The sequence below is a fragment of the Bombina bombina genome, chromosome 6 (genome assembly GCF_027579735.1).
Source record: "Bombina bombina isolate aBomBom1 chromosome 6, aBomBom1.pri, whole genome shotgun sequence".
In the NCBI taxonomy this organism is placed as follows: domain Eukaryota; kingdom Metazoa; phylum Chordata; class Amphibia; order Anura; family Bombinatoridae; genus Bombina; species Bombina bombina.
Window position 1 is genome coordinate 606,976,220 of NC_069504.1, and position 13,156 is coordinate 606,989,375.

At 36.2% G+C, this 13,156-nt stretch overlaps 1 protein-coding gene across 1 annotated transcript in view; it reads right to left on the reverse strand.

Moving 5' to 3' along the window:
* Positions 1–220: 220 nt before the first annotated feature.
* Positions 221–13,156, reverse strand: part of PGPEP1L (pyroglutamyl-peptidase I like) — a 114,388-nt gene continuing 101,452 nt past the window's right edge. Inside the window, exons 5-6 of the mRNA XM_053717619.1 lie at positions 12,831–13,057; positions 221–507 (exon numbers count right to left, since the gene is read on the reverse strand). Coding sequence (XP_053573594.1) covers positions 351–507; positions 12,831–13,057 — 384 coding nt within the window. The 3' untranslated portion in view covers positions 221–350. The remainder of the gene's footprint in view (positions 508–12,830; positions 13,058–13,156) is intronic.

Here is a 13,156-nt window from a genome sequence, read left to right on the forward strand (position 1 = left end):
TGTAGTTTATTCTCAGTAAACATAATTTCTTTTGCTAGCACATAACAAGAAATATACAAGCATAAAGCTTGAGCTATAGACTCTGCATCTTCTCTGTAAAGTTTCTAAATTAGTGACATACTGCAGAATAAATTACATTGTATTTGGGTTCACTCTTAAATTATAACCACACTGAGCTGGTCATTTTTTTATGAGAATTTACCCTTGGAACTAGGTGAGATGGTGGTGTATCATATTTTTTTTATTAATAAAAGAAACAATCAAACAAACAAGATATTATGCACATCAGCTGTTAAATTCAGAATGCAGCCTTTTCATCCAGGAAAAGATGGATTTGTGTTCTCTGAAGATCAGCCAATCTGACTCATTACTTCTTTAATAATCAGTCTTAAAACATGAGCCAGCTTTGCTGCAGTTATGGTTCTCTTTAAGGAAGGTACATGGATGAACACTGCTTTCCTCTCTCCATAGTGCAAAGAGATGTAGTAGGTATACTCACATAAATACCTATAGGATAAGTAACACAGATTAGTTAAATGACGCATTATTAGAGACACTGAAGAAATACACAGCTGAAACATTGTAATAGGCAGATTTATTATTCAGCAGCTTTTATTCATTATTTCTAACTGGCAAATTTCTGTATTTTGTTTTTTTTTTATTCCAGGTTATCTTATCCTTTTCATCTCATAATAACTTTTATTTTGTCAAACTAAATATTGTATTTAAGGCATTTAAAAAAGAAAACGAATTGTGGCAACAAAAAATTGGAGTATTGATAGTTTTGTGGCGAGGTACAATTTGTAGACACATCGTTCATTTTTAAACTTGTTTTTTGTCACTTGAATATGTACCTTGAACCGGATAGTGAAAAGTAAGTATTTATAATGTAATTTCCTAATGCCCTAAAAAAATGATTTATGGATTGCTAATCAGCAATATAGATATTTTCTGGCAGTGGTTAGTATTATACAGTAATGTAGTGGTTAATGAAACAAAAAACAGAAGTCTCTGAACCAAGGGGATGTATGGGAAATATGGGCCTATATCTACATATAATTACATAAGGATTTCACTATTTTAAACCTAAACATTGCTCCACTAAACTGAAAAGAAGTCATGTGAGAAGGAGGTCAGCCATTCAGGAGTCATACTGCTGTCCACTGAATCTGTACCTTCAAGTCTTTCCTTTAGCTGCTCAGTGCTAGAAGGGTCGTGCATGGTACCAGTGAGCACCTGAAGCAGAGACTGAGGAGTGGGCAGTATGGTTCCTGAATGGCTGTACCACGAACTGGCACTTTACTTAAAGGGACACTTAACCCAAATGTTTTCTTTCGTGATTCAGATAGAGCATGCAATTTTAAGCAACTTTCCAATTTACTCCTATTATCAAATTTTCTTCATTCTCTTGGTATCTTTATTGGAAATGCAAGAATGTAAGTTTAGCTGTCGGCCCATTTTTGGTGAACAACCTGGGTTGTTCTTGCTGATTGGTGGATAAATTCACCGACCAATAAACAAGTGCTGCCCAGAATACTGAACCAAATAATAGCTTGGATGCCTTCTTTTTCAAATAAAGATAGCAAGAGAATGAAGAAAAAATGCTAATAGGAGTAAATGAGAAAGTTGCTTAAAATTGCATTCTCTATCTGAATCAATAAACATTTTGGGTTCAGTGTCCCTTTAATGGGCATAAAATGTACCTTTTTACCAGAAATGATTTACTGCATTACAAAAGATTTATATGAAAAATAAATATTTTCAAATAATTTAAAACTCTCATTTTGCAAGAAAAATATTGTATTGTTTTGTAGGTCAAAGACAGACCCTTGTGTGTCTTTTTCTAGGGGGGTGGGAGAATTCTACAGTATTTTCTGATAATAATGACAAATATATCAAACACATTCCACTGTGGATTAGATATATTGACGATATATTATTCACATGGGTAGGTTCAACAGAATTAGTTCAAAAATTCATGAACAGCTTGAACAACAAATTAAACATAAAACACACATACCAACAGAGTACAAGTCAAATCAATTTTCTTGATATCAAAATTATAAAAGAGCCAAATGGAACTTTGTCAATTAACATTTACAGAAAAGAAACTGCATCTAATAGCATATTGCACCATACTAGTGCCCATGCTAAAAACACTTTAAAGGTAATCCCAAAAGGAGAATTGAGACGAAATTGTTCAGATCATCAGAAATTTAAATAAGAATCTGTATATCTATCTAACAGATTACGTGAAAGAGGTTATAGTAATAGATCCATTAAAACAGCACGTTCATATGCATTAAAAACCAAACGTGAAAGTCTTCTGCAAACCAAAAACAAATCAATGGATAACAAAATAAGATGAATCACCACGTTCCACCCTCAAATGCAAAAAATGATTGACATAGTCAATAGCAACTGGCATATATTACACCATGATCCTCTCCTATCCACTCATATAGGCGAAAGAGTTTCTGTGGGATATAAAAGGCCAAATAATCTGACAGACATTCTAGTTAAGAGCCATTACATCCACAAACCCAAAAAAGATACACCAAAGAAGGGCATGTTCCCTTGTGGAACTTGCAGTACATGCCCCAAAGTTTGGAAAATACAATTCATAAAAGATAAATATGATCAAATACATAATTTGACCACCTATTTCTCATGAACCACCACAGGGGTGATCTATATCCTGAAATATCCATGTGATTTATTTTATGTGGGAATGATGACAAGACAGGTCAGAGTCCGCATATTGGAACACTGCAGAAGCATCCGCAATGCCGAAAATGAACTAAAAAAAGGCAAAATAATTACCAGTGTTGCAAGGCATTTTTATCATAGACATTATGGCAATGATACCACTTTAAAATTTGCTGTCATTCAACAAGCATCTTTAGGAATAAGAGGTGGAAATCTTGAAATAACTTTATTGCAAATGGAATGCAAGTGGATCCATCTGCTCAATACTGTTAAGCCACAGGGTATGAATGACAATAACAACTATACAGTATACCTATAATACACACTTGCATTGTGTGTGTGAATATCAAAACTCTTTTAACTTTATGTCGTATTCAAATGATACACCTACCACATTTTAATGTTCAGCATACTACAGTATGCGATAAATTTCACTTTTTTTTCACATCATTGATCATGATTTTTAACAGCAAGTACACACTTCTAGCAAAGCTTGTTTCAAAAAATTTTTTTTTTTTAGAGCCAAAAATAAATTTCATTCTTGTATTTGTTAATTAGATTTGTACCTTAGTCACTATATCAGCAGCACTTTTAATATAACACATTCCACCACTAATAACGTTTTCCTTTGTTGTTTTCACCTCTCGGTTAGTTCATATTCTTGTGTTTTTTATATTCACTTAATAACACCACAGGTCTTAGTCGATTTAACCCTTTTCAATTTAAATATATTTTCACTTCACATATCATTATTTTCAGCTATATAGTTTCGATAATGCATTTTTTCAGGAAGAAACATTACCAACCTGCCATTACCAGTGGATCGATTTGAACTGTTTATTATATTTAGTATTGTCATCCATAACGATACAAACATTGTCTTAGCAATAGCAGTCAGCTTTTATTATTCGATTCCTTCAAGTACTTTGACTTACTTGTATTGCGAAAAATACAGAACACAACCAGGCATATACCATGTATATCACCATAACAACCCATTTTTCGATTACACAGCCTGCATCATTTGATAGACCTGAAGGTGGTTGCTACTCAGCCTATCACCGGTTTAGGGAGGGATCTCGGTTGCAAGTTAACCTCTCTGTTTGCAGCCCCGCGCACCCCTCTGAGGAAGCGTAAGAGAAACACGACCATGTCAGGGGACTTCCTATATTATTTTTTAACTTGCTCTTTACTTTGTTGCCTAACTATAACTAAAAATCAGTATTAAATATTAACTTTGAGTTACTCACGCTACCGCATTCCTGGCATTTAGCCAGGGCGGTAGTTAGGACTATCGATTAACCGTTAAGGCTAAAACTAGCATTCAAAATGAATACTCCTCATATTATGTTGGATCAAGGATATATCTTTATGTTTGTTTTAAGTGTACTTAACTAATTGGGGTATTACTGTGTTGGTAGTATACAAACAATGGATAGAGTCCCAAAAGATTTTCCAGCACCTGGGAACAGAAACGTGTGCAAGCTCACAGGATACTGCACAATACCCTAAAGCAAAAGTAAGTCCCAAAAAAATGATGATTAAGGACTGAGTCCGAACGTTGCTATTTTGTGGTCTGGCTGTTACATTGTGCAGATTGCACTAATAAATCTGTTGAAGAGTTCTGGTGGTGCTGCTTTTTTTTGGGGACATACAAACAATGGATGATACAAGATATTCTCAACCCATTTTCAACCCATATTTCAACCCATATTTCAGTGTTTAATGGTAAACGCCAAACACTTAACAATTGATACTTTATAAATGCTTTATTGTACGCCACTTAATATATACACTGAAGTGAATTATATCTTTTTTTTATTCCGCTCATATGTTAGCTACAGTTTATACTTTGGATACTAACCAAGAGTTAAAACTATCAGTCAGTCTTGCAAGGTCAATCTTAGATTATAGCACCTTATTTAAAGTGGAATCAACAAAGTTAACTGTAGTATGCAGAGTTAATATTCTTTATAATATAATTAACCCTAAGTATATATCTTAGTTGGGCCTTTGTTTTCTGAATACATTGCGATATCACTATTGGTAGCACACAAACTGTGTGTGCTACAATATACTCATTTTTTACCTTTGGTCCCACAAAGAAACATAAGTACACTTGGGTTTTGACATTCTGCAAATGCTTTAACTAATATCACTTAATACATATAAATAAAAATATGTATTTGCCATAGTTTATACTGGTTATAACAAAAGTGCACCTATATACTGATCTCATTAATGCAACAAGTATTGTAGTGTTTTTAACCTATTGTAGAGCAGCAAATTCCAGTTCTCATTGCTGTCTATCAACAAATGCTTTTAAATCTATTAAATAAAAGTTACATTTTATGTAATTGTATATATTATACACTTGAATTTCACGCTACTATTGTGCTACAGAGGCATTCTTTTTTACCTATTCTTTTGTGTTTTTATTAAACACCCTTTGAAAAGCCTCTTTTATTTTGTTTATCTTCCTTAGCTGAGGCCAGTTAGGAAAATATATAAATAAGCTCCTGCACATATTAAAGGGGCAATCAAGTTAAAATTAAACTTTCATGATTCAGATAGAGCAGGCAATTTTAAACAACTTTCCAACTTACTTCCATTAACAAAATCTGCACAGTCTTTTTTACATTTACAGTTTTTGAGTCACCAGCTCCTACTGAGCATGTGCAAGAATTCACAGAATATACATATATGCATTTGTGATTGGCTGACGACTGTCACATGATACAGGAGGAGTGGAAATAGACATAAGTTTGAAATTTGTCAGAAAAATGCTACTCATTTGAAGTTCAGACTAAGTGCTATTGCATTGATTTTCTTTCATGTAATTGGCAAGAGTCCATGAGCTAGTGACGTATGGGATATACAATCCTACCAGGAGGGGCAAAGTTTCACAAACCTCAAAACGCCTATAAATACACCCCTCACCACACCCACAATTCAGTTTTTACAAACATTGCCTCCTATGGAGGTGGTGAAGTAAGTTTGTGCTTATATTTCATGGTGTTCTCATAAATTCTCCTGACATTCTTTTAGAATTCCTAGAATTTTACAGTTTCTTCAGGATGGTTTCGATAAGGGTTTGTCTGCAAGTTCCTTAAAGGGTCAAATCTCTGCTCTTTCTGTTTTATTTCACAGGAAGACTGCTAAGCTTCCTGATATTCACTGTTTTGTACAGGCTTTGGTCCGTATCAAGCCTGTCATTAAATCAATCTCTCCTCCTTGGACTCTTAATTTGGTTTTGAAGGCTTTACAAGCTCCTCCTTTTGAGCCTATGGGGCCTATCTATCAAGCTCCGAATGGAGCTTGATGCCCCGTGTTTCTGGCAAGCCTGAATGCTCGCCAGAAACAGCTCAGAGCAGGCGGACAGACATCGCCGAAAATCAACCCGATCGGGTTGATTGACACCCCCCCTGCTGGAGGCCCATTGGCCACGAGTCTGCAGGGGGCGCCATTGCACCAGCAGCTCTTGTGAGCTGCTGGTGCAATGCTGAATACGGCGAGCGTATTGCTCGCCGTATTCTGCGAGGTCTGGCGGACCTGATCTGCACTGTCGCATCAGGTCCGCCAGACTTTGATAAATTGGGGCCTATGCATTCTTTGGACATTAAACTCATTTCATGGAAAGTGTTGTTCCTTTTGGATATCTCTTCTGCTAGAAGAGTTTCTGAATTATCTGCTCTTTCTTGTGAATCTCCTTTTCTGATTTTCCATCAGGATAAGGAGGTTTTGCGGACTTCGTTTAAATTCTTACCTAAGGTTGTGAATTCTAACATTAATAGAGAAATTGTTGTCCCTTCTTTATGTCCTAATCCTAAGAATTCTTTAAAGAGATCCTTACATTCTTTGGATGTGTTAAGAGCTTTGAAATATTATGTTGAAGCTACTAAAGATTTCAGGAAGACTTCTAGTCTATTTGTTATCTTTTCTGGTTCTAGGAAAGGTCAGAAGGCTTCTGCCATTTCCTTGGCATCTTGGTTAAAGCTTTTGATTCATCAGGCTTATTTGGAGTCGGGTTAGGCCCCACCTCAGAGAATTACAGCTCATTCTACTAGATCAGTCTCCACTTCGTGGGCTTTTAAAAATGAAGCTTCAGTTGATCAGATTTGCAAAGCAGCAACCTGGTCTTCTTTGCATACATTTACTAAATTCTACCGTTTTGATGTATTTGCTTCTTCGGAAGCAGTTTTTGGTAGAAAAGTTCTTCAGGCAGCTGTTTCAGATTGATTCCTCTGCTTATGTTTTAAGTTTTTTTCTTTCATTTATGAGAAAAACTTATTTTTTTGGTTGTGGATTTAATTTTTTCAGCAGAAAATGGCTGTTTTTATTTTTATCCCTCCCTCTCTAGTGACTCTTGTGTGGAGTTCCACATCTTGGGTATTTCTATCCCATACGTCACTAGCTCATGGACTCTTGCCAATTACATGAAAGAAAACATAATATATGTAAGAACTTACCTGATAAATTCATTTCTTTCATATTGGCAAGAGTCTATGAGACCCACCCTTTTTATTTGTGGGTATGATTTTTTGTATAAAGCACAATTATTTCCAAATTCCTTTGATGATGCTTTTTACTCCTTTCTTTATCACCCCACTACTTGGCTATTCGTTAAACTGAATTGTGGGTGTGGTGAGGGGTGTATTTATAGGCATTTTTAGGTTTGGGAAACTTTGCCCCTCCTGCTAGGATTGTATATCCCATACGTCACTAGCTTATGAACTCTTGCCAATGAAAGAAATGAATTTATCAGGTAAGTTCTTACATAAATTATGTTTTTTATCATACATTTGTTGATTATGCAAATCTACTTTATTTACAGGTCCTGTACAGCAGGTAGGAGTTTCATAGTTCTGCATTCCACGGAATGCACGATCGGGGTTAAATTACAAGAAAAGCAGGAAAAATAAATAATGAATGCACATGCTTTTTTTAAAAAAATTGCATAATTAAACATTTTGGCGACAGATTACGAGTGGCGCTTTAACAGTTACAAGTAAGCGGAAAGGGGTTTATCATTGGTGTTTGTGAATGTCGGGTATACTGCTCGTATTACAATTTGAAAATAAATGTGATTGCTTGAGGGCAATCGCGATTTACGCGAGAATGATTACGGTGAACTTAGAGCTCTGGTTAACTGTTTCACGAAACTAAAAAGTTATACAAAACACATTAAAAATACATTAAAAGTACAGTTATACTCATAACACTTTCTAATAAAAATGATTAAATATTGCACAAAAAGTTATAAGGGCTCAAAGATATGAGGTTTCAGGTGATAGAAAAAAAAAGCTGCAAAGGGCTTTAACATAGAGATACATACATATACATGTCTTAATATATATCTGTATGTATGTGTGTATATAATATATATATATATATATATATATATATATATATATATATATATATATATATATATGTGCGCGTGTTTCTATGTTTCTATGGGTGTACATATGTATTTATATATGTATTTGCACACACATATACACATATAAACACATAAATACATATGTACACACATATAAGTATATATATATATATATATTAGATGTTCAAAGGTTGTGTTTGATTTCAACTTAAGGAGCAAAAGGAAAAATAAATTCCCAATAATTAGTATCAGGATGCAGTAGCTCGGTAGTCCCAACTGCCAATGTAGATAGGGCACAAACAATCCAAACTTCAAATCTGGAGACAAATAATGCTGGCACTCACGGAGATTACGGAAGGGATATGGAAGGGGGGACCTTCTCTCACCACACGCTTTTCCTGATCAGCACCGCCACCGCAGCGCTCCAGGAAGACAGGAGAAGTGGATCCTCCACACCTTCAACAGTTTCACCTCAAACCGCATCTGTCCATGTAACGTCTGTGTTCAACAGCAGGCCCAGCACGTCCGTGACGTAGATAATACCGCTCCGCCAATCACTGAATAGAACTCCGGCTATTGTAAAAGCTGTGATAAGCACAGGGTTTCTTCAAAGGCAATAATAAAGCATAGCCTTCCAAAAACTGTTCATATGGCAACTCGGCTTTTTAAATTAAAGGGGAAAATGAATATCAATATTGAATGTAGAAAAAAGCCTCCAATGCCTTTTGAAATAAAAAGTCCAACTTTAATGGTCGATTAAAAAGTTTAACAGAATTTAGTAGCAATCGTCTGACATGTTTCGGCCAATGGCCTTAATCTTAGACATGACTTGTCTAAGATTAAGGCCATTGGCTGAAATATGTCAGACGCTTGCTACTAAATTCTGTTAAACTTTTTAATCGACCATTAAAGTTGGACTTTTTATTTCAAAAGGCATTGGAGGCTTTTTCTACATTATATATATATATATATATATATATATATATATATATATATATATATATATATATATATATATATATATATATATATATATATAATTGGAGCCCTTTGCAGTTAAGAAGATGAAAACATGAAAAAGCATATTTATACAATATTCATTTTTAATAAAGTGTTATACTGTTTATTTACTGTAAATATTTAACATTCCAATGTTCTTCACATACAGGTGAAACTCGAAAAATTAGAATATCGTGCAAAAGTTAATTTATTTCACTAATGCAACTTAAAAGGTGAAACTAATATATGAGATAGACTCATTACATGCAAAGCAAGATAGTTCAAGCCGTGATTTGTCATAATTGTGATTATAATAGCTTACAGCTCATGAAAACCCCAAATCCACAATCTCAGAAAATTAGAATATTACATGCAATCAATAAAACAAGGATTGTACATACCTGTAGAACAATATCGGACCTCTGAAAAGTATAAGCATGCATACTGTATGTACTCAGTAGTTGGTTTGGGCCACGTTTGCAGCAATTATTGCCTCAATGCGGCGTGGCATGGAAGCTATCAGCCTGTGGCACTGCTGAGGTGTTATGGAAAACCATATAGCGGCCTTCAGCTCTTCTGCATTGTTCGGTATCATGTCTCTCATCTTTCTCTTGGCAATGCCCCATAGATTCTCTATGGGGTTCAGGTCAGGCAAGTTTGCTGGCCAATCAAGCACAGTAATCCCACGGTCATTGAACCAGGTATTGGTGCTTTTGGTAGTGTGGGCATGTGCAAATTCCTGCTGGAAAATGAAGTCAGCATCCCCATAGAGCTTGTCTGTGGAAGGAAGCATGAAGTGCTCCAAAATCTCCTGGTAGACGGCTGCGTTGACCCTGGACTTAATGAAGCACAGTGGACCAACACCAGCAGATGACATGGCTCCCCAAATCAACACAGACTGTGGAAACTTCACACTGGACTTCAAGCATCTTGCAGTGTGTGCCTCTCCATTTTTCCTCCATATTCTGGGTCCTTGGTTTCCAAATGAAATGCAAAATTTGCTCTCATCAGAAAAGAGGACTTTAGACCACTGAGCAACAGACCAGTGAAAAAAAAAGAAGAGAAAAGAACAGAGGCGCCACCATGGCCTAGTACCACCAAAGCATAAATATGTAGAAGCAGGTAGATGTATATACTCACAAACGATAATCACCCAACGGTGCTGATGGAGCGGAATGGAACTTCGCAGTGGTCTAGCTCACTGATATCCCCCAGCAGAAATCCAATCAAATTTCCTTAGAACGGCCTGTTGTCTTGTGTCTGAGTGGACAAAAAAGGCAAACCAACATAGCCCAGTAACGCTTGCACAGGAGCAGAGTATAACTAAAAGATTATACTTACAAGAGTAAAAGCACCTCCAGGTGCAATAACAGCAATCTGGGACCTCACAGCCGCACAGTAGACTGTTGACAATATGCAGACCACAACAATCAGCAAAAATAGTCCAATGTTCCCAGCAGAGTGCATACGTAGTAATACACCACAGCAGCAAGTGTATAATATTTAAAAAAATACTTTATTAAAGCCTGATGAAACAGCCCTCAGGAGGCTGAGAAACACGTTGCTTTTTAATAAAGTATTTTTTTTAAATATGATACACTTGCTGCTGTGGTGTATTACTATGTATGCATTCTGCTGGGAACATTGGACCATTTTTGCTGATTGTTGTGGTCTGCATATTGTCAACAGTCTACTGGGCGGCTGTGAGGTCCCAGATTGCTGTTATTGCACCTGGAGGGGCTTTTCCTCTTGTAAGTATAATCTTTTGGTTATACTCTGCTCCTGTGCAAGCGTTACTGGGCTATGTTGGTTTGCCTTTTTTGTCCACTCAGGCCCAAGACAACAGGCCTTTCTAAAAATTTGATTGGATTTCTGCTGGGGGATATCAGTGAGCTGGACCACTGCGAAGTTCCAGTCCGCTCCATCAGCACCGTTGGGTGCTTATCGTTTGTGAGTATATACATCTACCTGCTTCTACATATTTATGTTTTGGTGGTACTAGGCCATGGTGGCGCCTCTGTTCTTTTCTCTTCACAGATCATGATTACCAGGATGACCGTCCTTTGACAGAGAGTTGCCCCTCTTTTGGGAACACTGTTCCATGCTGGTTTATATGGACTTCTTTGGTTCTAATTTAATATTTGTTGCATTTTTTTCTGCATGGTATAATTACTTTTTAATTTCGAAATACTAATTGTTATACCTGCCATTTGTTTTATTTTGTTATTTTATCCTGTTTACATTAGGAGGCGCCCCCTAAGGGTGTGGTGTTTTTGTGTATACACTACCCCCTATATATTTTATATTGAGCAACAGACCAGGTCTGTTTTTCTTTAGCCCAGGTAAGATGCTTCTGACATTGTTTGTTGTTCAGGAGTGGCTTGACAAGTGGAATACAACATTTTAAGCCCATGTCCAGGATCCGTCTGTGTGTGGTGGCTCTTGTGAAAGTCCCCAACACTTTTGAATGGACTTTTCCTGACAATCCTCTCCAGGCTGCGGTCATCCCTGCTGCTTGTGCACCTTTTTCTTCCACACTTTTCCCTTCCACATAACTTTCTATTAATGTGCTTTGATACAGCACTTTGGGAACATACAACTTCTTTTGCAATTACCTTTTGAGGCATTCCCTCCTTATGGAGGGTGTCAATGATGGTTTTCTGCACAACTGTCAGGTCAATAGTCTTTCTCATGATTGTGAATCCTACTGAACCAGACTGAAAGACCATTTAAAGGCTCAGGAACCCTTTGCAGATGTTATGGCTTAATTAGCTGATTAGAGTGGGACACTTTGAGTCTAGAATATTGCACCTTTTCACAATATTCTAATTTTCTGAGATTGTGGATTTGGGGTTTTCATGAGCTGTAAGCCATAATCATCACAATTATGACAAATCACGACTTGAACTATCTTGCTTTGCATGTAATGAGTCTATCTCATATATTAGTTTCACCTTTTAAGTTGCATTAGTGAAATAAATTAACTTTTGCACAATATTCAATTTTTTTGAGTTTTCACCTGTATGGGAATATGTTCTATATATTTATGTATATATATATATATACACCTTTATATAGGTATAGATATATATTGTACCAAAATACCATATATATATATATATATATATATATATATATATATATATATATATATATATATATATATATATTTATGAATAAATAGAACATATTCTTTTTATCTAAAAAACGCCGGGTTATAGCATTTGAGAATATGCCATTGTGTTTGCGTGTGAGTAGGGTGTTTTTTCCACTTCTTTTGCTCCATTGACTCCTATGGGGGAATATGTTTTCACACGCACAATAATCTAAATGTGGCTTTTTACGCACATCGGGTCAGTGCACAAGCATAAACTGTTTACTTTCAACATGTAATACGAATGCTATTTGATGCGCACAAAAAACGTACTTCTGGCGGAGTTAGCGCTCGAGTGGAAGCATTAAATTCCGTTCTACTTGTAATCTTGCCCTTTATTGGGAAGGAAATTTGGAGTTTACTGTCCCTTTAATAAAAAAAATGAAGGAGGTTGGAGGGTCTCAAGTAAATGAACAAACATTACATTTATCACTAGCAACCTTTTGCAAAACGTTTCCCAACAGCTACATGTTTTCTTCACAGCACTGATTGTATTGCAGTGAAGAAAATGTTAAGAGTTAAGCACATGTAAAAAAAAATCTCTTCTTCAATTCCCTTTACAAACAATAAAATCACTGCATTTACCTCCCAGCATCACAAGAGCGAATAACATCAATTTCCGGCTGTGCAATGTTTTTGCAGACACTTTTAATGTTAACGACAGACTCAATTCTTTCTGGTCCTCCCAGCAAACAGCAGCCGCCTTGTGGGAGAGCTCCGCTTAGATCCTTTTCCATGTAGCCTTTGTTTCGTGCACACTGCTCTAGGGTGATTGCTTTGGCTGAGGACACCATTCCAACATGCACAGAAAGCTAGTGTTTTATCCAGTGAAGAATAACAGGAAATGAACAGGGTGCAAACACTTGACAGCATGTTGTTTATCAGTCTCCAGCTGCAGACCTCAATGCCAA